The following is a 27,233-nucleotide window of genomic DNA, read 5'->3' on the forward strand; positions in this document are numbered from 1 at the left end:
TTTCTCACCTCATCTTCATCCCCACAGCGGTGCTGGCACAAATGTCAGTCTGCCCCCCAGTGATCCAGACAGGGGAAACAAATTCTGAATAAAAATTCGTCTGTGACCCACGTGGCTATTTGTGGTGCAGAGCTGTTCCTGGTCCCCTCTGCTGTGCGGTCACAGCAGCGTCACCCCAGCACGAGGGGGGGACGCAAGCGGGGAGAGCGGCCAGTGATAGGGAGCAGAGGCTGCCAGCCCTGGCTCTGAGAAACATGAAATGTTGTCACCCTCCAAGCTCTCTGCTTTTGGAGAAAAAACCTTTGTGGGACAAGAGACCTGGTGGCACCAGAGCTGCTATGGCCAGCAAACTGGGCCTGCTGAGGTCACACTGTTAGACATGTGCAAAAACCAAAGGCCACATTTTCTACTTCATTATTTCATCAAAATTGAAAAGACCTAGGCCAGGAGAGGATATGACCCTTTTAGGAGAAAATGCTCTCTTTCGAAAGAAAATTAACAATTTCCCTCCAACTGAGGGCTAAGAAAATTATTGGCAGATCTCTGAGTAGTCCTCCAGAAAAAATATGAAGTGAAAATGTGGTGGCTTTTAGTTAGAACATGCAAGATGAACAGGTTGGGCCTTCTTCACACAGCAAGTCCAACTTTTCTCCTTTACATATCCCTTTCCTCCTTAGAAAAATAGCTACTGCCTACAGACCCGGAAAACAACAACAACAACAGCACAAAATTAAAAAAAATATTTTAGAGGGGATTGAAAAGTGAGGATTGTAGGAATTTCATTACTGGTTTATTAACTGAAATGTAGTTGTGGGGACTAAAAGCATTATTTCTTAAAATTTAAAATAAAATATTACTATCCAACATCTGATTAATACAGTCAGATCACAGCAGTACCAAAGTGGTCCTGTCATAGGATCTCAGCAGCCCAGATGCTGCAGAGGCAGCTTTTCACAGCAAAAAGCAGCCGGCGCCAGCACTCCCAGGCTTTTGGGCCTCGCTGAAGGTAAGGCGCAGGGAGATGCAGCAGCTGCGTTGCAGGGAAAGGAGTCTGTGCCTGGAAGAAACACTACAACCTCTGGGCCAGATGCAGCAGTAAAAGCAATACTGAGTTCCTGGCATGTCCTCCTAATACCGATTTGGTGGCCTGTATCAAATGAATTGCTAGTCACGGTCTTAACAGGCAACTTCAGAGACCTGTATGGCCATACTTTTCATTCAAAGACCAAGTTAGGAGGGCTGAGTGATCTCAGATCAACATGTCCCTTTATTTTCTGGTGGGAATTCCCCTCGATATGCGCACAGGAAAGCAGATGTCAGTTCTGACAAACCCCGATCTGCTCTGGGCTGTGGCCAATTCCACTTTCTGCATGTCCCAGCAGCTCTCCTTGGTGGTAAAAGGCTGCCATAACCTCATTCCTGTAAGTTAAAGCTCACTCTGGTCCCTCGTCAAAATGCAGGCTCACAAAGGCACGGAAAGATCCCAGTTTTTTACAGAGAGGTGCAGCGAGAAGAGACATTGACCCACTCCTGGTTAGTGGCGGAGCCACCCTACCTGCAGGGCTGCCTTCACCAACACAGCCAGCTTCTCTCTCCTCTCCCAGGGCACATGCTTGAAACCTCAAGACGGGAACCCATACGAAGGCCTGTGTATGGTCCCTAGATCTGTCCTGAAGTCTAGCATATTTTAAATTAGGCTACTAACCTGTCCATGCAGGCTTCAATACTTGTCCAAACTAACACACATCTAAGTGCAGAAAGTGAAATTCAGACTTAAAACAAGGAAGCACAGGGCCCCATCACCACAAGGCTAATCACTCATAGCCCACAAAGACTGCATCTCTGATGGGATTAACATGGAGCAGACTGGCTGCCAGCAAACATCACCTCCCTGTAGGCCCTGGGAAGCCGGAGGAGGGAAGAGTGTGCAGAAGCAAGATGACTCAGAGGAAGCCCCAGCTCCCTGCAGAGCTGGTTGCAGGCACAGCAAACTCCCAGCCACCAACTTTCCTAGGCACAGGCAACAGTGCACAGGTGCTGCCAAGCTCCAGATGTTTTCCATTAGCAATGGCCCAGGTGTGTAGGGTGGTTATAAATGTGCCAGGGTGGGAGAAGTATAGTTTGTAGGGTATCTGGTAACTGCTTGGGGCACCCTCTGCTTTTACAGCTGTACGTAGCATGGGTTCTCTTTCTCTGGTTGAGGAATTTAAGGTAGAAGGGGAGGGCTGGCGTGTGTTGTTCTTTAGGATTTGATAGCTCTGTTTCTATGTGTGGTTACAGTAGTGGATGAAGTACTAGTGGGTGGGGAAGTTGCCTTGGAGGCTTACTAGAAAAGGCAGTGACTTTTGAGTTCTGACTTATACCAGCAGGGTGAAAAGCAGAATCTGTTGTTATTACATGAACATTAACTGAATGGATTTGTATTTGTTAATTCTGGGGTACTCTTCCTTAATCGATGTTACCAAATTACATCTATGAGTGATTAAGGCTTCTGTGTATGTGGGATTGGGGTGGGGGAGTGCATGTGGTGAGTAGAACTAGTGCCTTTAATAAGGCAAGGAAGAGGGTAGTTAGTCTGCCTATATGAATGACATTATCTTTCTCTCCCTCTGCCCTTCTCCCTCTAACAAAGCAGGCCAGCATCAGCTCTACCTGTTCTGTTTCGTATGGTGACATGGATGACTGGGACAACAGCGATGAATTCATTCAGCGACTGGATTTTTCCAGTTGTGGTGAAGAGAGCGAAGACAGGAGCATAAATGAGGAGGACGCCCTGAGCTCGAGCCCTGCCAGGAGCTGTGAGTTCCAGAAGTGGCAAGGGAGCAGTCCTCCACCAGCAACCCCTCAGAGAAAGTTTAGTGAGATTTTCCTGAGCAGGACGAAAGCCTGGGTGAGTCCCACCCTAAGTTCTTCCCCAGCTGTGAGCAAGAGCCGGGGTAATGCTGAGACACCACTGCACATCACCTGGAAAAAGCTGCAGCTGTGTGATACCCCACACACTCCCAAGGTAATGGCATGGATTGACTCTGTCTGAGCAGGCAAGGTCTGCGGCATTGCTGGGGCATTACGGTGTGGGTGGTATGGGGATCTGTTGTTAGCTCTGTGGAAAGCATTTTTCTCATGTTGCTGTTGTTAGCCTCCACTCTTCCCTTAGAAACCTGGACCATGAGCTTCTTAACTATGGAAGAGTTATTCTGTGTGCGTGAATATCAACCTGTGTGTGGGAGCAAGTGTCTTGTCTCTTTCCAAGCTGTCGTTAAAACCAGTTAGTTGGTGTTGGGCCAGTCTGACATAAAGAAAAAAAACAAGCAACCATGTGCCTTGGCTGCCCATGTGAGCCTCATGTTCTGCTTAGGGGAGTGGACATCTGTAGCAAGCGTACACTGAGCTCCCAAACGGATAAATGCATCTCTTCAAGGAGCTCATCATTCCAGGGGGAGCTTGGAGACAGGCAGCTGCCCTGACTGCTCTGTTCAGCATGCTTTTGGATGCAAGTGGGTTTTCTCTTGAAAAAGAAAGTTGGAAATGGCATTGTGGCTGGGGTATACTTTGTCCAGCAAGTCTGAATCGCCTCCAACCAGCTCGTTGCCCAGTGATGCTGATTCTCTTTTTGTGTGAAACTGAGTTGCTCAGTGAATTTGGGGAAGCGGGACTTTGTTCTCAGGGTAGCAAATCCCTTGTGGAAGGGGTAACAAATCAGTGTGTGCTTGCGGAGGAGGGCTATCCTGTCTTCCTGTATACCACTGTCCTAAAATGTAACTTATCTACTGAGCTAGTTTCTTGGGAGAATGATGCTAGCCCCTATTTTCTGTGAAATTCCTTGTATAGAATATAATAGAACTGCCTTTTTTCTTCTGTAAGCACAAGTGGGACTTGGCATCAGCTTCTCTGTTCCCAGATAACTTCTGTTGTGTGCACTGGCTTCTAGCATTCAAGACTTGCAATGAAGTGTAGCTCTTTCAGTCCTCTCTTAATATTCCTGCTCTGCTGATAGACTGGTTGTTCACTTGCTAAGTGGTACACAGAAGATCAGTCCTTTTAGTGCTTCTGAGCTAGGATTTGCCTTCTGTCCCCCTCCAGAAGCCTGATTATGTGGAGAGAAGGATGATCCTATGGCCACATATGACCAGCTGTGGGGCCATATTTACTTTCTCTAGGGAAAGCAGCATTAAATGGCATCACTCTGAGAATTTCCTGCAATGACCCTTTATAAGATATGTCCCTGAATCTCATCTGAAAATAGGTGAGAGTTCTAAAATCTCTTCCAGACCAGATGGGCTACTGGTAGTGCAGGGTTCTTTTGGTGTGTGCTCTTGTGCAGATATCTTGAAGCATCCAGCCTACATGTTTTGTTGCCTGTGGTTTGTCACCCTGTAGCCCATGAGCAGCAATTGCACTAAGTCAACACTTTCTTTTCCTTTGCTGTCTCCTGGGAGAAAGGTCTTGGTTTCCAAACATGCTGCAGTAGGTGGGCTCTAAAAGGTCTAAATCCGCTTATAAATGAGCCTGGGAGCATTCCAAATCTTGAACATGAGTACATTCCAAATATTGAACATTTGAACGTGAGAGGGCAGAGCCACATCTAACAGCAGACAGATGAGCACTGGAGCCCCAGCTAGGATGCCTGGCAGAGGAGGGAGACAATTGATTTTGTAGATTTACCCAATCCTGGAGCAGATTGCTAGAGCTAGTGATGGTAGCTGCCTTACACTGTATGGCAGCAGCTACTCTCAGATGATGTTGCAGGAGACAAATCTGCTTGATTATGAAATAGAGCCCTACTAGAGCAGGTGGGAATTACATGCATACAGCAGCGGGCTGCTAATGGTATTTTAGATCCTTTTCTTGACTTGTGGCTAGACTAGAATGTAGCCACAATTCTATGGAGCCTCTATGAGGCTGGGTAGATTGGGCTTGGACACAAACTGCTTTTAATACATCCATATGCAGAACTTTGCATCTCCATGCTCTTGGATAGAAGACAAGATCTTGAGAAAGTGATCAAGAAGCATTTTCAAGGTCATAGTAAACCAGCAGCTGAACTTCCAAGTACGGTATAGAAATAGAGGGATGTCCCAGAAGTAGCTATATCTGAGAGTGCAGCATCAATTAGCTGGATGCAGCTCTAGGTTTTGTTATCTTCAAAAACTTTCAGTGAGAGGAGGAAGGAACTCTTGATATAATCCTGGAGCCACGTCTTTCCTCACAAGAGAGTGACCACTGTTGGATTAAAAAGATACAAAAGTATCTTGATCTTTATGACAGGGAGAGTTTTGGGTTCCTGAAGGGCTTTTAACTAGAAGAGATATGTTAAAAACCCATTCAGACTTTACACTCTGAAACTGAAACAAGTCAAAAACAAACTTGTATTTCAAAAAGCTGATGGTTACTGGAGGAGTCAAATCATAGAAAGTAAGTAGACTTTTCTGTTTTCAAATCAAGGCTGGGTGTTTCTCTGAAGTTACGTTTTATTCAGCCCAAGGTTTTGGACTAGTAGGTGAAATCCCATGCCCTGTCTTCTATGGGAAGCTGAACTATAGAAGATCCAGAGGTTCCTTCTAAACTTACATTTCTGAAACTTTCTTCTCAAGGAGAACTGTTTTCTGGTCACTTTGTCAGCAGCCATATAAAAATACTTCTGCCAACTTCCCCTGTACTAATGCTGCTTATTGCTGGGGAACTGAAAGGAACCTTGGGTTCTCTTTCATCTCCTGTAAAACCTGTCCTGACCAAACTGATGCAACAGTCCACACTTGACAGAGCTGGGTCTTCCGTGTTAATGCAACATATGATGAAATTTCTGTGTCTCTGTAGGTGGGGAAGATGAGCAGCTCCTCTTGAGGACTGTGCTTGCTGAAATGGCTCTGCAGGCCTTACCCAAGTGAGCAGGAAATAGGGTGTGAAAAAGCTTAGTGAAGAATGTAATATTTCGTGGAAGGAGAAGAAAACTGTCAAGACTAAATCAGGGATGAAGGGCCTTAATGATTCAGTTATCCTGAGAAAGGGAGCCGAGTTCTCCTTGATTTGCAGGAAAGCAGATATTTTATTCTGACGCAGCAGCAGCAAAAACATTTGGTGGCTTATCTGCCACTTTTTTTTTCCTTCTGTCAATACAGAGCCTGTTATCAAAGACAGCTTTTCCTTCATCTGGGACAAAGGTCCCACCCAAAGGCTTCCGACATCTGAGATTTACTCCTGGTGCTGACTTGGATGACTCTACACAAGCTTCTCTTGTCAACATTAATCCCTTTACACCAGAGTCGTATCGACAAATGCTTTTTCTTCCTAATGGCAAGCGGAAGAGCAGAGGACAGCTGTAAGTGAACTACTCTTAAATAACAGGCTGGAAGGAGACTGTTTGAAGGAGATAAGTAAGATGGGGATGTTTAGCACCTGGACTTATTTGCTAACAATTAATCATTCACTTCCGTAGTATTCATTGGTGCAGAGCAAACATTAGCAGACATACGAAGGTAACAGAAATATAAATAAAATCAATCATTTCCTTTGTTCAGAAATGTAAGTGGGGGATCAATGTCTAACCTCAATGCTGTGGCTGTAGGAAAAAACTGTACTACTTTCTCAGCCACGAGTAGAGTGGAGCTTGATTGTTATGCAAGTACCCCCACAACCTGGAGCAAAGGACATGCATGTCTGCATTTAATACAGCTTTTAAGATGGGTGCAGGCTACTGCTGACCTGAAAAGATCCGCATGTGGTCTGGGTTAACCAAGACACAAACTTAGTCTAATACCTGTGCACTACAATGACATTCAACTTCTTTCACAGCCCCAGCTGTAACAGATGCTCAGCTGGGCATTCACCTTGAAAGCACAGTGGGGCAGTTCTCTCCTTCACTAGGAGCTTGCTGTGCAAGGTCATATCCCATGTAGCTTCACCAGTAATAAGGTGTCCAGGAGAATGATGCCCCTGAACGATGCTACTCTGTCTGGTGGGCAGTACTGAAGTTGGTATGTGGAGGCTTTCTAAATGGAAACAAAGACTTCCTAGCCTGGGACTACAGTCTTTAAGGCCTCAATGGTGTATTAACACAGTTAATCTGTGTATTAACACTCTACAAAATATGTCTTTAATTAAACTGTGAAGCAAGGTTTTGAGATTCTTTTGAAAAATGTTTTCATTTCAAATCTTGGTCGGTTTGCTGCACTGAATTGATATATCCAGGCTTCCCTAAACTTCTGTTATAGGAGGGATCCTGATCCAAGAAGCCAGATAAACCAGGAGATACCTACAAAGGTGAGTGTCTGTATTCCCCCTGCCCCAGGAGGGTAAGATGCTTAAGATTTGGTGCTTGATTAAATTTATTCTGCTATTGGAGTATTAATCATTGCATTGTGACAGAAGTTGAATACCTAGGACAGAATAATTCCAAACTGAATGTTGTATGTTAACATTTGTTTGAGACAACTCAGAAACTATTTCTATCTCTAAAGGAAACTTGTACTAAAGCAGATTTGAAACTTTGGCAAATAATCCTAAAACTCATTGATTTTGGTCAGGAGGTCTTTCTAGGAAATTTAATGTAATTTGGGTTTCTCAGGGGGAACTGTATTACTATATTATTAAGTTACCGTAAATAGTGACTGTACCTTTGTGGTTCGAAAAAGCTGGTATATTGCTGTTCCTGAGAATCTATGTACTGAGCATCTTTGGATGTGAATGGAACATGGCTTCTGAATTGCACGTAATATATGGACCTGCACTGTAAAAGCACAAACACTGAGCTGAACAGCTCTGATGTGGATAAGGACAGGGGGCAGAGTTTAAGTTGCAGCAGTCACAATGGCAAACTTCTGAAGCAAGGCAGCAAATTCTGTACTTTCCTTCAGTAGGAGAATGTCTAGCTGGGGGGTGTCTCTGTGCCTTGGGGTCCAAGAGAAGCCCCCACCACAGCTTACATAGCTACAGGACAGCAAACACTCTCTTACAACTCCACTTACAACCAAGTTCTCTTGCTGTTGCCGATGCCCCTGCTTTGCTGGCAAACCTCAGTGGCGGGGTGTGTTGGCCTGGCTGCATGGGGCAGGGCGCGAGGTCTCGTGTACCTGTAGCCATGCTGGCAGAACTAGGCAGCTGCTGTGGGAACCTGTGTCCCGCAGTCATCTTCCTAGTTTTATCTGGGAGGCAGCCATTCATCCAACTGGCTTGTGGAAACCAAGCCAAGCCTGAATTAAACATCTGTTTTCAGATGAGATACAAATCTCAGTTTTCCTGAGCAGCCCCTTGAATGAAGTATTTTGTCTTGTGCAAGTAGGTAGAATTGTTTCTTGTTATGTGAAACAACTAGGCTTTCTGGAAGAATAATGGTACCCTCTAGTCGAGGAGACTGGTATTGCAGAAGAACTGGTCTCCATGGAAAAACTACAGCTGCAGAGTAAATCTGCTACCATGTAAGATCTGGGGTTACCACAATCATTGTTTCCCGTAGTAGAAAGCCTCAAATAACTTATGACTTACTGAAATATAATCTAATCAGCACTCGAGGAGAATAATGTAATATAGATACAAAATTGTGAACTAGGAGGTACCCTTATTCCCTGAGCTTCTTAAGATACTGTAAAATATAGCTGCCTTATGAAATATGACCTGTGGTGAAGGGCTGCTCTTTCATGTAGGCCGTATCTTGCTGGCTGTGAGGACTAACTCTTTACCCCCACCCTTTAAGGTCATATACCATATGCTGTAAGAATCACAGCAGTGGTTTCCACTGAAACCACTGAGCAATGTGAGCTGCTGTACCTGTAAGGGATGCAGGAGGATGAAGAAAAATCACTTAGCCCACTCTTGTTCACTTCATGCTCCACTGCTTATGTCTTCTTTACTTATCTCCCCTGCTGGTAGATGTCACTCTACAAGCAGTACCAGCAGCTCCTATTTCCCTAGTGACCATTACTGCAGCAATAATGATGTTCCAGCTGTTTTGCAGGCTTTCAGTGCTTTGTGGAAAAGTGGCTCCTGGTGAGAAATCGCCGGGAACACAAACGGGTACACTGGCACCTGCTAATCTGCTGTGAGTCAACAGCTGGTGCTTCAAACCTGATGAGAGCCTGAACTGATGCAGAATGTCCTTGCTGTAGGCTACCTTAGCTGTCAGAAAAAGCAGCTCTCGCATAGCTGGAGCCACATTTAGCCAATGCACCAAGCTTCTCTCCTGAGCTCAAAATAGGCAATAGCTCTTATTTAACCACAAGTTCAGTATGTGAGTCTTGCTAATTCAGAGGTACTGTACTTCTACCTACTGAGGCTGGTAACAGGTTGTCTTCAGTCTGCAGTAGCTGGGCAAGAGACGAGTATTTTGTTGTTGCCTGCTGCTCATCCCTGACTGACTCCATCAGCCATGGATCTAGGAACTCTGAAGGGCTGCCAAGAGAAGAGATGTGATGGTAGTAACCCAAGGAGGCTTAGGCACATACAGCCAACTAAACTACAGTTTTCCTTAGCTGCAATTTCTACCTCTATGGCTAGAAAGTCATGATTTAGAACAAACCAACCAACCCAAACAAAAAAAACCCAACCCCAACTAACCCCCCCCCTAAAACAAAAACGAACAAAAAACCAACGCACCGCCACCCTCAAACTTGGCCAAGTCAGGCCAAGATGGCCTTTTAGGTTATCAGAAAAAACACATGCCTAAGTGAAAGGTAGTGTTTTAAGAAGAACTGGCAGCATACCTGCATGCACGCCTGGATCAACATCCAGAATGGGAGAGGGAGCAGCAGAGGTGTTCTGTGAGAGTGAGTGCTACACAGATCTAAAAACATAACAGATGTTATTAGCTAACTCTTGCAACTGATACTTGTCTTTGCTGGTTTTGTGACCTTGTAGAGATATCCTCTGAAAGAGAGCAATATGGTTTCCCGCTACAAGAAGGAGTTCCTGGAACTAGAAAAAATTGGTGTGGGGGAATTTGGCTCTGTCTACAAGTGCATCAAACGCCTTGATGGATGTGTTTATGCCATCAAACGCTCCAAAAGGCCTCTGGCAGGATCCTTGGATGAGTGAGTGTGCTAGCTAGAAACTGCCAGTTGAAATGATGGGCATATTCTTGGGAGGTGTGATGGGGAAGGAGGGAGTGTGGATCTAAAGGTATGTGAGGGGTGGCATGAGCAAAAACTGGCTGCTGTTGCACTCCCAAGTAACAGTTGGGAGAGTGGGGGAAGCATCCAATAGTCCTAAAGTGGTAATAAGTGTCTGAGAAAGGGAAGGAACGACATGCATTGCTAAGTGAGATGACAGCTTACCTGAACTTCTCAGGTCCATGCAGCCAGTCTCTTTAAAGTAATAACTGTCAAATAGTTCGTTTGTGGTATGTCCCTGCCCTGCTGTACAGCCAGCACTGCTCACATCTGTATTGACAACCCAGTGTTGTCCTGCATGCTAAAGCAAAGTCTTTGAAGCTGCATTTGCCTCTAACAAAAGACCTGCTCAGTGATTTATTTTTTGACAGCTGCTCAGCACATTTGAGCAAGGGCAGGTTTTGCTTCAGCAGCTGTGAGAGCCAGTCTGTCTGCCAAAAGCCAAGAGAAAGTCCTAAACACCTCTGCTCTCCCTTTTTCAAGCCAGGCTGAAAACCAGGGCTCCTCTCATGGTCCCAAGCAGGATCCTGACACCCTGTCACCACTGCTTTTTCTGTGCATGCTTCTCTAGGCAGCAGGCACTGCGCGAGGTTTATGCTCATGCTGTCCTTGGACACCACCCCCATGTTGTGCGCTACTACTCGGCGTGGGCAGAGGATGATCACATGATTATCCAAAATGAACACTGCAATGGTAAGAATTGTGACGTTGTTAAAGTTGGAGATCTCAGGATGGGTGCAGTTACCTTCTTTTGTACTTAAATATGGGATGTCTGGCTTTCAGCAAAGCAAACTGCACTGGGGCTACAGTTCCATGGAGAAGCCAGTAAGGGCTCCTAATATTTAGACAAAGCTCTGAATGGTGCCAATGTCTTACTAGTGAATACCCTCTAATTTGTGGGATTTTAAAACCATTTCTCTCTGTTGGCTGGCCTGGAAAAGTATTCCCTATGCTGATGTTTAGAGCTGCGCCTGGGACTGTCCAGGTAAAACCTGATATGAGTGACTTGAGCAGCTGACTTAAGTGCTAGGTTTGTTTCCAAGATACATTTCTTAATGAAGGGGAGTAATGATTTGAAGCATGGTTACCTAGTTGAGATGAAGGCACCTTGCATCTTGGCTAGGAGAAAGGGCTCAACAGCTGCAGAGGAACAGAGCTAAATAATGAGGTAAACTGTAAATGGGGTGCTGCAGGTTGGGTGGTACACCCTCACTTTAGCTTGCCCTTGGCCATACCGCTGTTTGAGAGGCTTTGGAAAAGATACCTCTGGCTACCAGAGGACCTGAAGGCAAATATGTAGCGCTCAACTTTCAACTGCTCCTGCAGTCCTGGGGCTCAATGACGAGTGGTGATAGCTGTTTGGAGTAATGAATTCAAATCTGGCGGAGGTGACCATGAAACATAGTGACCTTTGCTGCAGCATTGATGCATCTTTTCTGTTCTAGTGGATGAACATCTGAGACTAGAGGAGAAGTGGTGAAAAGCAGGCTGATGGAGGGAGAGGCCATGGTATTTGCTAGCCCTGGAATAGCTGGAGTGCTTTAACTGAGACCCACAAAACTCTGTTTCTGTATCAAATGTTACATTCTTCAATGAAAAAGCTGCTAATGGGAGCTTAATTTCCTTGCTCCACCATTCATATACCTGCTTTCTGCCTGTAAGCTTGGCAAAAGTACTGAACTTTTCCAGTATTCACTTGCAGCAGCAGCAGCATCACTACCAGGTCAGCCCTTCTGGTGCTGTAGGTAGGGCTGCAGTTGCTTAGTCCTTGGCAAGCAGGAGGCAGGGCGCTCTGAGGCAATGGAAAGGCTGAAGCCAAATGGTGGTGTCCAGGTTTGGTCACTATAGCATATACAGCTGGTCTGATCGGGGTTTGTCAATAGCAAACCTGCAAGTGCTAATGAGCAAAGGTTTCTGCTAAGCTGTTTCAAACATGCTGCTCCATAAAATCTTTGTCAAACTGACTGTTTTCACCTAGGTGGGAGTCTCCAAGATGTGCTGCTGGAAAATGCAAAGCTTGGCCAGTATTTCCCAGAAGCAGAGCTGAAGGAAATACTGTTACAAGTCTCCATGGGGCTAAAATATATCCACAACTCTGGCCTTGCACACCTGGATATCAAACCTAGTGAGTACAGTGCTTTCCTCTTTTGTGGAGGGTCCCCCAAGTGACCCCTCCAGGGGTAGGACCTGTAATAGGTCCTTCTGACTGGCCTATTACAGTGCTTCAAAGGAAAAATGATCTTGCCCTAAAAGGTAAATGCCTTGTGATTTTTTTTTTTGTTTGTTTTAATCTTGCCACTATTGCCGCTCTAAAACTGAGTGTTCTCTGGTAGTTGGCAGCATTTTACTTCCGTCTCATGATCTTCATAATCCTGGCTCATGGGAATCACTTTCACACTGGTGGAGCAAGTAAGGCTGCTAATGAAGATGGGGACTTCCTTATTTGCTGCTGTCTTGTTGCACAACGCTTAACCTTTGTACATGAGAGTTGGAGTGAGAAGTGAATATTTATTGTACCTACCCTGAAGGATTAAGTTCCTGCAAAAAATAGCAACAAGCTTTCTTCTCTGCAGCTGTGTCTGGGCTCCTCCAGGGCAATGCTCCCCTATGCAGACATGTAGTTATGCTCTTATAGGGGGGCTCCTCTTTCTGCTGAAATCATGCTTCTAGCTTGGGGGGCAGAAAAGCTGATTATACTAGGATATCTTATGCACAAGACAGACCGTCTTCTGTCAGCTGTATTGCTGAATATGTGAGCTGGGCAGAAAGCAGGCTAATGGGTGGGAAGCATGTGCGTAGTTTCTCTGGCTGCAAAGCTTAACTAGCTTGACAGGTGGGATTTTTCACAAAGTTGTCAGGCTGCTGCAGTCTGGCTGCTGATATCACACTATAGCTAAACTTCACTGTCTTGCAGGTAACATCTTCATCTGTCACAAGCTGGCAACTGCAGGCCCTGCCGAGCAGGATGAGAGTGACAGTGAAGATGAATTCTCTTCTGGTGTGGTGTATAAGATTGGTAGGTTTTAGCCCACTTTGCAACTAACTCAAGATTAGGGCTGCTCATTACTTTTAGATACTGCTCTGTCCCGCTGGCTGAAGAGACTTGCATACAAAACTGATACCATAGTCCTGAATGCCTCTGGTACTTACCAGAATTAATTCCTCTAAGGACACAAGTCCTAGAGAACTCACGTGCTTGTTTCCACCCCAGATTCCTGAGTAGGAGCAGGCTTGCTCTCTTACTCAGTATTTCCCAATTGCTCTGTTGGTGCCTGTAAAATGCAGGCTTTTATCGATGGAGGAGATCTACATCAGTTTGCTCCATTAGTTGCTTGTTCTTTGTCTCAGGTGACCTTGGCCATGTGACATCAATAACAAACCCCCAGGTGGAAGAAGGAGATAGACGGTTTTTGGCTAATGAGATTTTGCAAGAGGTACAGCTGCTAGTGGGGTGGTGAGGGGAACAGGGTGGTGACCAAGTGGGGAGAGATCCACTGTACTGAAATCATTAGTCTGGCATATTCCTTGCCTTATCTCCTCTTTGTTGTGTCTGATCTGCTGTGAAATTGGCGAAATCAACACTTTAAGAATAGCATTGGTGTGAGTCTTGTCATGTAAATATTTAATGTACTTTGTCAATTACTTTATCACTGTATTATTGCAATTATTCTACCTGTGAGGGACAAATGGGGCAAAAACCTTTGTCAGTTTGGAGACATTTCATGTCATGCACCCAGCTGAGATTAAACTGCTGGATGTGACTACTGAGGAATATATGCACCCAGGCAAATGCCTTGTACAAGAGACTGATCAGGTAGTGTGGAGAGGTGGGAGGCACAACACATCTCTCAAACTGGCTGCGGTTTTGACATTTTGGCCAGTGAACAAAAAGCGAAACAGTAAGTAACAACCAGCTTGGATACATTCACCAGCTCAGGTATTTAAGTGACAGTATCTTTGTGCTGCAAGTGAATTTAGGAATGGTTAAGTCAATATATCACATGCAGTCTTTAGGTTTAGCTGGGCATTGCTAGCTTAATGCCTTGTGGTAGAGGCTGGAGGTGCACACTTAGACCATCCTCTGAATTTGCTGTGGTGATCCTAATGTGGGCTGCAAGCTCTTCATGACTGGGTGAAAGCTAATGGGCTATTAATTACCAGTACTACTTGCTATCAATATTTTTATCCTAAAGAGGAGAAAACAGCTGTGATGGTGAAGGCAGTGTCATACATACACTTGTTTGGCTGTTTCTTTTTGAGCTGTTATCCCAACCCAACTTTGTTCAGTATAGCAAGATGTTCCCTTTCTGTAACTGTTTATCTTTTGTCCACAGCAATACTGCTACTTGCCGAAGGCAGACATCTTTGCCCTGGCACTCACAGTGGCTCTAGCGGCTGGCACGGCTCCGCTGCCTCACAATGGGGCCATGTGGCACCACATCCGCAAAGGCAATATCCCACTGATCCCCCAGAAGCTTTCTCACTGCTTTCTTGAACTCCTCAAGGTGAGGAAGTTGTCTTGACAGAAGGAAGGTTTTTCCAGTTGGCATGTGACAGAGGGAGTTAAACCCTGAACTCCTTTGTCTTCTAGCTCATGATCCATCCTGACCCAATGGAAAGACCTTCTGCCACAGCTCTTACTAAACATCCAGTTCTCCGTCCTTCACGTGGAAAAGCTGTGCAGCTCCAGAAGCAGCTAAATGTGGAGAAGTGCAAGACTGCCATGCTGGAAAGGTAGGGCTGGCTTGGGCCTGAGGGGGAGAAGGCATGGGACAACAAGTGCCGGTCACCAGGCTTGTACATAGGGTGGTAGTGTTGGGAGACCCAACATGCAGAAACACCCAGTCAGCTCCTGTGCCTAGAGCTGGAAGGGTGATGGGGCTGTAGCAGGGACTTGTAGTGCCCAAGCAGCTGTGGCTCACTTCTGGCTTTGAGGAGTTGGCTGAATTAGAGCGGTGAACTTGCATGCTTACTGCAGCCACTGATGATGGAAAATACTGATACAATATGCAGCTAGTGGGCAGATGAGGAATTGATACTGCACTGAGATAGTGGTCTAGCACAGAAGGAAGAGAGATACCAGGTGGTAGCAGACATATGCTTTCCCCTTGTTCCCTCTCACTGCTGTTGGCAGTAATGGTTTGAGGTGCTGGAACCTAGGAAATGCCCCACCACCCCTGAGTGCAATAGTCAGCTGGGGAAGAGGTTTTCCATGTAGACAGGAGAGCATATGCTCTGTGAGAGCAGCAAGCATCAGGGAGACAAGGCAACTGAAAAGAAGCACTGATCTAAGTTCCACCATTCACAAATACCTGAAACAATGGGAGAAAAACTGAGCTAGGAAGGGCTCTTCATACTGGCACCAGACTAGGTGCGCGGTGCTGACCTGATACATAGTTTTCTTTTGGTAAACCTTCAGAGCTGATTTGTTCTGAAGCAGAAATTTTAGGGAAACCTACAGTAATCTCCATGTCACCCTCTGGCGTCAAAAGTCACCACTCTCCAGCAATGCTGGAGTACTGCAGTAACCCTCTTGTTCAATACTGTTCATAGCTTTCTTTTGTAGCTGATGGGGATTCATGCATGATGTGGTTTTCTTCTTCTCCTTTTCCCTCCATCTCCCCCCTGCAGGGAACTTAAAGCAGCCCGCCTTGCCCAGACCCTCATGAAGGACCAGCCCTTAGGAAGTGCCAAGTTGCAAGAGTCTGAAACCTCTTCTAAGCAGAACAGCAAGCGCCTGGTGGGAGGGAAGAGCTGTCGCTCATTTAGCTTTACTTTGGGTTTTTGAACTCTGTGTTGTCCAAAAAGCTCTGGCTGCTGAATGGCCCTGTGAAAGCAGAGGGTCTGCACAGGCCAGTGCCCCATATTAGCTCTCCCTGTTATGGTTTTTGGTTCCCTCATTAGGTGTGATGACATGTTGGCTGAGGGAAGAATGACTAGATTACACGTGTCAGATCATGGGATTTTAAGATTATTGTCCTCAGTCTTTCACCTGAGTTTAATTTCTTGTGTAACTGGTCTTGTTCTAGACTAAGAACAGCTTTGCCATACAGGGAAAGGGTGGCATTTCCCCTACTTGCTTCCCTCTTTTGGTTGGTCAGGCCCAATTATCGATGGTGTTTTTGTGGTCTTAACAGTCTGGCCATCTGGGTATCTTCAGAGGGGAGGAAGTGTCTGTATGTGGAGACACATCTACAGCTGGGTCCTCCTGGAAGTGAGGAGGTGGAGACTATGGCAGACAGTTTTAACTACACATCAGGAGACAGACTGGTTACATAGCATCCCTGGTGGACCTGGGATGCAATTTGATGGAACTTCACTGAGGGGGACAAAGAGTAGAAGGAAATGCTTTGAGTTAAGGGGGCGTTACTTGTGGAGGTCGAAGGAAAATTTCCCCTCCCTTAACTTTCAGCAACCAGCACAGTGTCACGCAGCTGATGTGGTTATGCTTTTGCAGACTAGGCCCTGATTGCCTGACTTGTTTTATGTGGATTGCAAAGACTCCTTGCTTAAAGTGGGGGAAGTGACTGTCATGGGCTGGCAGGTGGGTCTGTGTGCCTGCTTCCCTCCCAACATCTTACATGTGCCACAACTACTGCTGGCAAGCTGCAGCCTCAGGAAAGATGAGGGGAAATCAGAGCGTGCTTTTTTTTTTGGAGTTGCCCATGTAAAGTGTGTCTGTGTTTAATACTTACTAAATCTCAGCCCTCTGCTTAATGTGACTTTCTGAATACTCATCAGCTGCATGCCGAGCTGTGCTGGTTGGACATGATGGCATGCTACTACCAGGGAGAATGTGAAGCTGGTAATGTGGTTATTTTCAGGTTTTACTGAAGTTTGTTTTCAAGTGTTGGACAGTGGTGGCTTTTAAACTGTTAGATCCTATCCTTTAAGAAGCGAAACGTGCCAATAAAGATTTTAATCCTTTTACATATGACGGAGTGATTTTTTCTTTTTTTTTTTTTTTTCCCCCTTTTCCCCTCGCTTTGGCCCTCCTTCCCGCTCCCCCGGGATCTCTCGATTACCCGTGGCCGGCGGCGGGCGGGAGGCCCCTGCCGCCCCCCGGGCCTCCGCAGAGCTGCCGCGTTTCCCCCCCGGACCCTCTTTGCCCAGGACCCATCGCCTCCCTTCCGCTTCCGGCCTTCTGCGGGGCGGTGGCGGGAGAGGTGCAGAGGGTTGCGGGGGTCGGGCGGGCGGCGGGGCTGCCGGCGGCGCCGGGCCGGGCCGGGCCGGGCCGGGGCTCCCTCCGGCCTTCCTTCAGCCCTGCTTTTTTTTTTTCCCTCCGCAGGAGTGACGACAGTATGTTGCGGCGACCGGCGTGGCAGGTAGGGCCGTGCGGGGCGCCGCGGGTGGGGTTTAACGGTTCGCTGAGGGAGCGGTGCCGCCACCCCCCTGCCCCTGGGGCCAGGCCGCCGCCGCCGCCGCAGCAGGGGTTTGACCCCGGCTTTCGGTGCCCGCGGCGCGGCGGGAGACGCTGGCGGCGGGGGTCGCTACGGGGGGCGCCACGGGGATTGTAGTAACTTTGTCCTTACGAAGGCGGGTTTTCGCTGCAGCCCCGGGTCAGGGGAGGATGGCGGAGCCGCGCCCGCCGGCGGGGAGGCCGCGGGGCCGGGGCTGTGCAGCCGGCGGGGGGGGGCAGCTTCTCTCGCGCCGACAAAATGATGCATTGAAAGATGTGGTGTACACATGAATGAGCCATAAGCGATTTGCATATAATCAACGAACCATATGGACGTTTGCAAGTCGCGTTTCCAGTGGTTTAGCAGCTCTGTCCAACACAGGACTGTCAGTCTTGCCTTCCTTTAACTTTTGCAAGCTCTTGCTGTAGGAGGTGAGCTTTTCTTCCAGTTCCTGCACATGGGCCTCTTGCAGAGGTTTTCCTGTGCTTTTCTTTTCTCCTTTCACCTCGGATGTGGTATTTCCTATCATCAAGTCCGTTCCTTTTTCTTGCTTGTGTTTAGCTGCAGCAATGATGTTTTTGTGGCCCTGGTTTGGTGTTTGCTTGGGAACAAGGGGTTATCAGTGCATCATACTGCTGATGGCAGTGGTCAGATGTCTGTTTTGGGCACACCGTGTAAATCTCTGCAGCAAAGCAGAAAGTGAATGAAACTATCAAAACTGTCTGTGTTTCCAAAAACCCAACTGCATCCAACTAAATGAACCCTCCACTTCAACACCCTCATTATGTTTTACAGGAAAACAGCAGTTAGTGCACGTCCCATAAAATAATTGCTGGAGATGTACCTTTGGGCCATTCTTTTTCCTAGGCAGTTTTTTTGACCTCAGTTTAACCAAATATTCTTTGAATAATTCTATTGGTGTCATTTAGCTGAATGGATTTTTTTCCCTCCGTCCCATGTCCTGTCCCGTCCGTCCGTTCCGTCCCCCGTCCCCCCCAGTATGTCGCTGGGAAAAAAGGTACTTGCAAAACCTCTGCTAAGTGTTTGGAAAACGAGGTGTAAAAGCATGTGAATACTGTTCATGCTTTGTGTCTTGGAAACTAACATCTCTCTGTTCTTCAGGTGTTTCGCCAGTTTGTAAGACATGAGTCTGATACAGCCAGCTCGTTGGTTCTCGAAAGATGTAAGTAGCTCCTGAGATGAAACTTAGCTGTTACTCTTGGTGGTTTTTATCCTCGCTGAAATATGCCAGGAAAGGAACAGTTAGGAATGGTAGCTTCTAGATGCAGTAACTAAGAATGTGTTGTTTTAAACAGACTCTTTAAGTAGCTTTCTGGCTGCTCTTTGTCAAGTCTTTGGTCTGGCCTTTGGAGGCCCCATCCCTGGAAACATTCAAGGTCAGGTTGGACGGGGCTCTGAGCAACCTGATCTAGTTGAAGATGTCCCTGCTCACTGCAGGGTGTTGGACTAGATGATCTCTAAAGGTCCCTTCCAACCTAAAGCATTCTGTGATTCTAAGTCAAGCAGCCCTTAAGGGGGAAAAGAGCCCTGACACAGAGTACAGCCTGTAAGAGGCAGGTAGTCACGCTTTATCAGCGGCAGTGAGTGGGGTATGCTATTGTCATGTTTTCTAATACCTGCATTTAGGTGCCCCCCATGCTTGTTTCTCAGACTCCCTGTGCCTGGTGACCTGTTTGGGTGCTGCTGCCCCAGCATGACTTGCTCCAGGTGTACGCTTCAGGCTTTACCATTCACTTCACGTGCTGGCTGTGCAAGCGTGGTGCTCCCCCAACCTCCTCCTATTGTCCCTCAACACGGAGAAGGAACGCATTTTGTCCAGCCAGTCCTGGTACCTGTGTAAAAACTAGTGATCTTCTAGTTCAGAGGATGGGGTGTAATAATGCAACTTTGTTGTTTTAAAGGTATTGTTTTAAGGACAAAACCATGCAATGCTACAGTTTTATCATAATGAAAAAAATAAAAGTCAAAGTAAGTAAATGCAACATAGTCTCAATTGACATATGGATGTGCCTGTGAAAAAGATGGCAAAGGAACGGAAGGAGTAAAGAACCTGTAGCTGTCTTAATGAACTTATTCAGCAGTAATAACGATAGTACAGGCGTAGTCACCAATCTGCAGGGTCTGAGTAAGCCAAAAGTAACAAGAGCTTGAAAAATGGTTAGGAGGTGCAGCAAGTCATTGTTTCGGCCCTTGACAAAAGCTGCTGACTTATGACTTGCCATAATTAGAAGAATCATAATTCACCTGCGTCTTTATTTACTCTCTCATGTTTCAGCCATGAATCGTGTTCAGTTACTGGGTCGGGTTGGACAGGACCCCATCATGAGGCAAGTGGATGGAAAAAACCCCGTTACCATATTTTCTCTTGCAACCAATGAGATGTGGCGAACAGGGGAAAGTGACGTAACCCAGGGAGGAGGTGAGTCTGCAAGGAGCAACACGCTTCTGCTGTGTTCTGAGGTTGTGTTTGTATATTCAGCAGCACCGCGCTTTGTCTTCAAGCTGCCATGTAAATCTCTTGGGCACAGGGAAGTTCCTTTGAGGTCACTAGAGGTGCTGGTGCATTTGTGTGTCTCTTATTGATCCCCAGAGGCATGTACTGAATAGAGATGTGCACGTCGCACATCTTCCTCTGGACGGAGACTTTCCTCTGGAGGAGAGGAAAAAGTGTTGGGTTGGCAGTTTTTCACTGTTGGGGTTGCCAGAGGTGTAGCAGGTTCCATGCTCTGATTTGTATTCCCAGAGGGGAGAAAGAACAATATATTTTCCTTTTGATTCTTCCACCGGTCTGCAGCTACAGGTGTCTGTCTAACTTCCGTTCGATGCAGAGTGTGTAAGGAGGGGGGAGAAATTCTTCTCTTATGAGCACTGGCTTCCAGGAAAACTGATCTCTTGGTTTGAACCGTGCTTCTGCACGATACTTTCATTTGGACACAGATGAGTGAAACCGAGTTCTAGTGTGGAGTGGGAGATGGAGTGCTAGTATACGTCCATTTTCACATCACTTTTCATAATTTGAGAACATTAGTGTGTTGAAACTGATATCTGAGGCTTGCATCCAAAGGAGGATTCGTCATCCAACTTTGTCGTTTTTATGTAACTTAGGCGATATCAGTCAGAAGACGACATGGCACAGGATCTCTGTCTTCAGACCGGGCCTCAGGGATCTTACGTATCAGTATGTGAAGAAGGGGTAAGTGAATAATAAATGTGGTTGAGGATTTGATGCCTTAATAATTGATTGATTTAATAATTATGGTAACCAGGAGCTCTGCTAAGACAGAAGTGCCATAAAAGAAGTTAGTAGACATGCCTCCAAAGAAGTGAAGCAAAAGCCTGTTTATTCAGAATCAGATGTAGAGGAGAAAACAGCCGTATAGTTCTCTGTTCTTCATTTTTTTTTCAGTGCTCGACTCTACGTTGAAGGGAAGATAGACTATGGTGAATATACAGATAAAAACAATGTGAGGCGGCAGGCCACAACAATCATAGCAGGTAAGAAACAATGTACCAGTGCCTGCCTTGCCCTTTTAAAGTAGAGAGGAGTGGAGGAGCTTTGAAATATAGCTTGGTTTGTCTTTATATTGAGAATCCGCACTTGGGGATTTTGAGAGAATGAATAGGCTGTACCACTAGATGTCCTCTGGCACTGTTTGTGAAGACAGAGAAAATGAGAGTGTATAGTTGCAAACTGTTGCATAGTTTGTTCACACAAACCAGTTGGTGCAGCAGGTAGACACTGTGGGTTTTAAGAACCACTGGTACGTAGTACTGCAGATCAGGCAGATTCCTTTTCTAATCAGAGTTTGTTTAGTAGCTTTGTCTCGGTTTGGCAGGGCATTTTTTTCTTCCTGTTAAGACTGGAGGCTTCGCCAACTTTAAGGACACCTGTTTGTTTATCCCCACATAAAACATCAAAAGTCAAGATAACTTGATGGAGAATTTAGAAGGACCTTGGTCTGGTAGCCAGGAGTGGTAAGAAAGCACGGAACGGACAGGGAGTAGACTTGTCCCTTGGGTAGACACGATGAAGAGGAGAACTGGGAGACTCAGCTTTTTCTTTGAGCCTTTAAATAGTGTGAGCATCCTACATCCTTACTGTGGGTAGAGCTACTGTCTTGTGGCTTTTGAGGGGGGCCTAGAATAACTGGGTAGTAGAGCAAGCACTTCTGTTACACCAATATATCTAAAAAAACTGGGCCAGAGGAGAAGAAAAAAATCCAACCAGAATTCTGGATGTTTCTGCTGTGCAGCCTCTTTAAAACAACACTAATCAAACTTTCACACGAACAGCAGTCCAGCTAGCAGTGCTGTAGGTTGCTGTTTATAAATAGCTGGAGGGGAGAAGCAAGTCTCTTTTTAAATTAGTATTTACCCTAGTGGTTTCCTCTTCATCTTCAATATCCCCAGTCTCTAGATGCTTTAGAAATGACTGAGGCTTGATGAAATACGAGATTCCTGTAGTGCCCCAGACTGATGACATGGTAGTGCATACTGAAAATGAGAAAATTAAAAGGAAATAAGCTGTAACTGATAGGTATCATTGTCAAAGAATTAAACCATTATTTTAAAATCTTTCTGGTATCTTTGACTGTGATATTCAGGTTTCGCACACGTGTTTCATAGTATATATGGTCACCTTGAATTCTGGGGAGATAGAGCAGGAACCCTGTGTCGGACACAGTTTTATTTTATGAACTCTTCTGTTCCGAAATACAGGTCTTTGCAGCTTATTTTAACATGAATATGTTGTCTTTGCATGTTTGCAGGCTTGCAACAGGGCAAAACAATCCTGAAGATTAATTTTTCTTTATTTCTTTTCAGATAATGTAATTTTTCTGAGTGATGGTGGTATGAAAGAAAAGGTGTGAGGTTGTTAGTGCCTGGACCCAGGCCATTTCATTCCTTTTAACAGTGCTTCATAATTCTGTAATCGTGTATATTGCTGTAGTTTCTTTAAAAAATAAATAAAATGTTTGATACCTATAGGGTATCTCTGTGTGTTTTGTTTTGTTTTCCTGTGTGCTTTCTCTCTGTTCATCATCATTTGGATTTCTTTTCTTTTTAGCTCTTTCTTAGGAGAAAAGGTAACCCAGGCAGCTATATTAATTCTTGAGCTGATTAATATAAAAATGGAAGTCACCCTTTGCATCTTTAGCCATTTTCATACCTTAATTCCTTGGCTGCGTTAACAGTCTCTCTTGTGTCTTCCGGGGCCTGACAGCCTGATCACCTCTCACTGTTAACATTCCTCCTCTGTTCTATAGGTGTCACTCTCAGTTTTTCTCAGCTAAGTCAATTAGACAATAAGTTTAAACCAGAGCTGTTGGCGTCAGCTGGTGCTCAGCTTGAAGTTTCTCTGTCACAGACCCAGAGAACGTCTTCTGTGCATTTGTCTCTGCCTCTCCACTGATCACAGCATTTTATCAAAGCAGGTGTTGTCTTTCACCAAACCCTGTTTTGGCCATGTGCCGAGGTCTTCATTGTTATGGCGTTTGACGTATGATGGCTTTATGATGACATCAACATTCTCGTGCCAGTACCTTGTTAGGGTGCTGTGCCTACAGTTTGCCATCAGGAGGAGCTAGAGGAATGGCCGCCTTGGATGTCCCTTTTGAGAAGCCTGCAACAGTGGGTGGAAAACTTTCCTGGTCCAGGATTCTCAGTTAATGTGGGAGTGGCGTTTATTTTGCTTTAACTTTTTTTTTATTTCATAAAGACTGAGAATTACTAGTATTGTTAGTAAAAAATTGCCCAGCTAAAAGGTATTTCATTCTATTACATGGAGAAGTGGTGAAATTCCCACTGTAATATGGTGTGATGTGAACAGGGTAAGGAAAATGCTGGAGGTGACAATTTCCTGCCTTCAGAGCTGGTGGGATTTTGTGTCTCATCTCTCTCTGTGCCCAGTACAGAGCATGCTTATTTATAGTTTTCACAGCTCTTCCCCCTACAGAATGAGGATCCTGTTTATGCTTCTCTCTCTCAGCATTGTCAGTATTACAAGAAACTTCAGTTCTTTCAGTGCAGTGTTTATTTCTGGTTGAAGTTAATGCTTTAACTAGTATCCTGGCCCCAGTCACTGGCATACTGAGGTGTTCGATGTACTGGAAATGCTTAGCTACTTAAATGGGTGGTTCTCCACATGGGGATTGTGGTATTTTTTTTTTTTAATAGGAAGTTCTGACTTCAATTCCCTTAACTACTTCTTGTTCAGTCTGAGCCTGTTGTACGGCTGGGAGAAGTTGTGATGATGCATGTCTGTAGTAGGGATCCAAATACAGTTTGTGTTCTGTCCACACAAATTTTTCCTGTTAGCTGAAAGATGGGGTTTGTCTTAAGCTTTCTTTCTATCTAGGAGGCATCGAGTGAATGTGCTAACCCTCTGTTCGGTGGTTACCTCCTTTTTTGCACTCTGCTGTAGTGATGGAGCTCAGCATAGCTTATGACAGTGTCTGCTTTGGAGCTTGGGCACTGGCTCTCTGCTCCAAACTCAAGAGTAGCAGTGGCAGCAATAATTCCCTTTGCTGCTGCACGTGGAGTGGCCAGAACCCCCCTCAGTGCCTGCCGAGTGGCTCATGCTAATCTCTGCTCCTGGCTCAGGATGGGGACGGAGCTGAGTAACACAAGGTGTAAGATTAGGTGCCAACAAAGAAAAATATTTGCTTGAGAACTTCAACTTGTTTTGCTTTTCTGGTTGTTCTATTTAAAGTTGCTAGTACGCTTTTAAAGACTGACTTGCTGCAAAGACAACACATACCTACTTTGAGAATACTCCGTTTGAAAAGCAGTGCAGTATTCAGGGTGTTTGTCACAATTTAGCCCTAGGGTAGATTTTCACAAATGATTCTGCATTAGCAGTAGACACAGTTACAGCAAAAATAACCGGTGGAAAAGGTGTGTTTTGCGTTCACCTCTTGCATCTGCTTTGTTGCTATGGGGCAAAGTTAATCTGTAACTAAGTAATTTTAGTACTGAGAAAATCAAGTGTGAAATCACCATTCCTATAGCATCTGGGTTGGGGCTTTTTTATGGCCAGATACTTGCTCTATGAGCAAATATTAAAGAATGGAAGTGGTATCTACTGAGTTAAATACAGTGATTCCTTGCTTATAACTCGGCAATGAATATTTTTCCACATTGTTCCTTGGTAAATGGCATTCGGCTTTTGCTTGTCCATGTTAACCTCTTGTGTAAACTGGATTAGGCAAACCCGGATTGCTTGCATCAGCTGGGACATTTAGAAGTGTTTGACCTTATCAAGGAATTTATTTTATGTATTTATGGAGCTAGATTGGAAGAGATAAAAAATAGAGATGATTTCTTTTTAAAATGACAGAGCATTTTAACCAAGTATTTGGAGCATTTTTTTAACAGGCCTGAGACAGAGCTGTTCTGGTCTGCAGTGCAGCTCAGTGCCGCTCACTTACTTCTGTCAGTCTGGTGTGAAGCGTAGGAAACCCTTTTCTCCTGCACCTGTTTCTGTGGCTGTAGTGCGCTGGTTTGAGCAAGTCACCATGGGCATAGTTCCTATGTCACACAGCGAAGAACATTATCAACTTCCATTGAAGTGTGACCTGTATTTGGGAACTCAGCCACAATTCCCCCAAGCCACATAACGTGGAGGGTCACGAGAGGGCTATTTCAGTCAAGTGGGACTCAACTTCTTTGGCTGAAGGATCTTCTCTTGCTTCTGTTTCACGACTCATCATTTCTGCAGACAGAGTAACAGGATGAGTTAAGAATGACTGAGGGCTTGGACTGGTACAGAGTTACTGGAGCTTTTTACCAGCAGGTGCCTGACTTGGGTTCTAACGTAGGCAAAAGGCTTGCATCCTGGTGACTGCACGGTGCCCTGCCCGAAGCGGTAGGTGTTTGAGCCCTGTCCCAGCTCTGCTCTGAAGACCAGCAGTACCTCTGGGAGTCCCGTGAAAGCCCATGCAGAGAGGCCATAAATTGCAAAGGCAAGAAAGCTGAATTAGTGCTTTGAGAAGTCCCTGGGTGCAAGAGGTAGAATGTTCTGGTAAAGGGAACTTGCGTTCCTGTCAGTGTGCCAGTTATGTGGTTTTAGTAGTAGGCTGTCTCCAGGACTGGCGATCCCACTTCTTTCACGAGTATTCATGTCAGAGAAGGAATATAATGCCAGGATTGTGGGAAGAAAACTCCACTATTCTCAAGCACACCTTCTATTTTTAACTCTGAAATTTCTGTGGTGGAAGCCTTTTCGCCAAGTAGTTGAGCACGTCTATACGTACAAACTAAGACTTGGTGCCTTTTTATCTCGGCGATGGTGAGCTTCTCCACACAGCAGTGTGATTTAGATCTCATTTACACAAGAAATTAGCTTTGTTAATGCATTACCAGGCACTGGGTAGTGCAAGTAATGTGTTTGCACATAACACACAAAGGAGTTGACTTTCACGGCGTTTCTACAGAGACATCTTCTTGTGGGAGGTGTGTGTTAGTGTGTGTGAGGTTTGTTTCTTCTGCTGGTTGCTTTATGTCCCAGATAAAAGATCTGCTCATTACTATACTTTGCCATTTCAGGACAATCTCCAGCAGCTACCGCGATTAGAAACGGATTGCTTGGTCATTCTTTGTGTTCTTAGTCCTGAAGTTTGTGCCCTGTACTCTTTAGGAGGTGCTAAGTTTGTTGAATAAACCTTCTTTAACTGTGGCCTTTTTCTGTGGCTTTCAAGGGGTAAGATTTTTCATTTGTAGATGGTCAAAAACCTAGCAATTGTTATCCTGTAGGCTTTATGGTATTTGTTCTTTTCTTGCTCAGTGACTTTTCAAACTTACTTGAACAGAACGGCTGTAGAAAACGGATGGTTATCTTGATCTTGGTTGTCACAAGTTGGGGAAAATGTCATCTGTAAATATTTAATGAGCCTCTGTGCAACTGACCTGATCGAGAACCGAGTAATGATGCAGTCGCAGGAGTCGCAGCTTCAGTAACCCAGATCTGCAAGGAAAAGACAGCACCTTTCCTTTGCTAGGTTTTCTGTGACTTATTAGGCTTCTGTTATTGTTAGGTTTTTTTCTTTGATATCGAAAGTAAGTGGTGTTTGTTTGGAGCTCTGCCTTAACAGCCTCTTCTTTATTAGCTAGTTTGGTTTTCTGTGTGGGTTTCCTATATGTTTTTTCTGCGTGGGCTTTCTGCTTCTTGCAAAAAGGCAACTGAATGCTCAGTAAAAAAAAAAAAAGCTGAGCTCTCCTCTCCCCTCAGCCCTATCTCTGCAGACAATAAACCCCCACCTTTATATCTTCTTGTAGATTGTCAATTTTTGCACTGTCCCTCTGTGCTGGAGGGTGAGTTCAAACCCAGTTTGGAAGTCTGTGGTGAGGAAATGGTCTTACACGGAAGGAGAAATCAAAATGCTCTCGGAATTAAATGAGTTAGAACTCAAAAGGAAAGCTGCTCTAAGAGGAAAGCTATGAAACATGGAACAACAGCCTTGATTTTCAGCATGCTAGTAACTATTGAAATCTGCAACTTAAATCTTCCAGGCAATATGGGAAAAAGTTAGGAGGGCTGTTGTGTCTGTATAATGTTCTTGCCAGTTTTGTGGTGCTTTCCACAGCGTCTGATTGCTGGTGTAGTGTCAGTTCGTGAGCAGCAACACATGACACATTAGACTGCTATCCCATGTGTTCTGTCAGGACACTGAATAATTAATAATCTCTGGAAAGGATTAATTTCCTCCAATTTTGT

The 27,233-nt window shown here is 45.4% G+C and overlaps 2 protein-coding genes and 1 long non-coding RNA gene across 4 annotated transcripts; all 3 read left to right on the plus strand.

Annotated features, from left to right (window-relative positions):
- The first annotated feature begins 2,644 nt into the window (after positions 1-2,644).
- WEE2 (WEE2 oocyte meiosis inhibiting kinase) lies at positions 2,645-16,905 on the plus strand. Its single transcript, XM_009512474.2, has 11 exons — positions 2,645-3,007; positions 6,117-6,316; positions 7,209-7,257; positions 9,847-10,019; positions 10,669-10,790; positions 12,076-12,222; positions 13,012-13,113; positions 13,446-13,531; positions 14,432-14,602; positions 14,689-14,831; positions 15,729-16,905. Exons 1-11 carry the CDS (start codon positions 2,675-2,677, stop codon positions 15,883-15,885), a joined length of 1,683 nt encoding a protein of 560 aa, XP_009510769.2. The 5' UTR covers positions 2,645-2,674; the 3' UTR covers positions 15,886-16,905.
- Positions 16,906-17,206: 301 nt separating this feature from the next.
- SSBP1 (single stranded DNA binding protein 1) lies at positions 17,207-22,504 on the plus strand. 2 transcript variants are annotated; one of them, XR_010373864.1, is made up of 8 exons: positions 17,207-17,263; positions 17,386-17,422; positions 18,620-18,680; positions 19,794-19,937; positions 20,624-20,711; positions 20,925-21,013; positions 21,355-21,493; positions 22,343-22,504. XR_010373864.1 is itself a non-coding variant. In XM_064457364.1 (6 exons), the coding sequence occupies exons 1-6, from the start codon at positions 17,399-17,401 to the stop codon at positions 22,387-22,389; spliced, it is 453 nt and encodes a 150-aa protein (XP_064313434.1). In that variant the 5' UTR covers positions 17,271-17,398; the 3' UTR covers positions 22,390-22,504. The 2 variants fall into 2 exon arrangements, 1 of the variants encoding a protein (XP_064313434.1); XM_064457364.1 differs by lacking the exons at positions 17,207-17,263; positions 21,355-21,493 and having other exon boundaries at positions 17,271-17,422.
- Positions 22,505-24,767: 2,263 nt separating this feature from the next.
- LOC135315175 (uncharacterized) lies at positions 24,768-26,788 on the plus strand. The gene is made up of 2 exons (XR_010374618.1): positions 24,768-26,219; positions 26,329-26,788. It is a non-coding gene; the product is annotated as an uncharacterized LOC135315175 (long non-coding RNA).
- The last annotated feature ends 445 nt before the right edge of the window (positions 26,789-27,233 follow it).

The sequence above is a fragment of the Phalacrocorax carbo genome, chromosome 1, assembly GCF_963921805.1.
Source record: "Phalacrocorax carbo chromosome 1, bPhaCar2.1, whole genome shotgun sequence".
Lineage (NCBI taxonomy): Eukaryota > Metazoa > Chordata > Aves > Suliformes > Phalacrocoracidae > Phalacrocorax > Phalacrocorax carbo.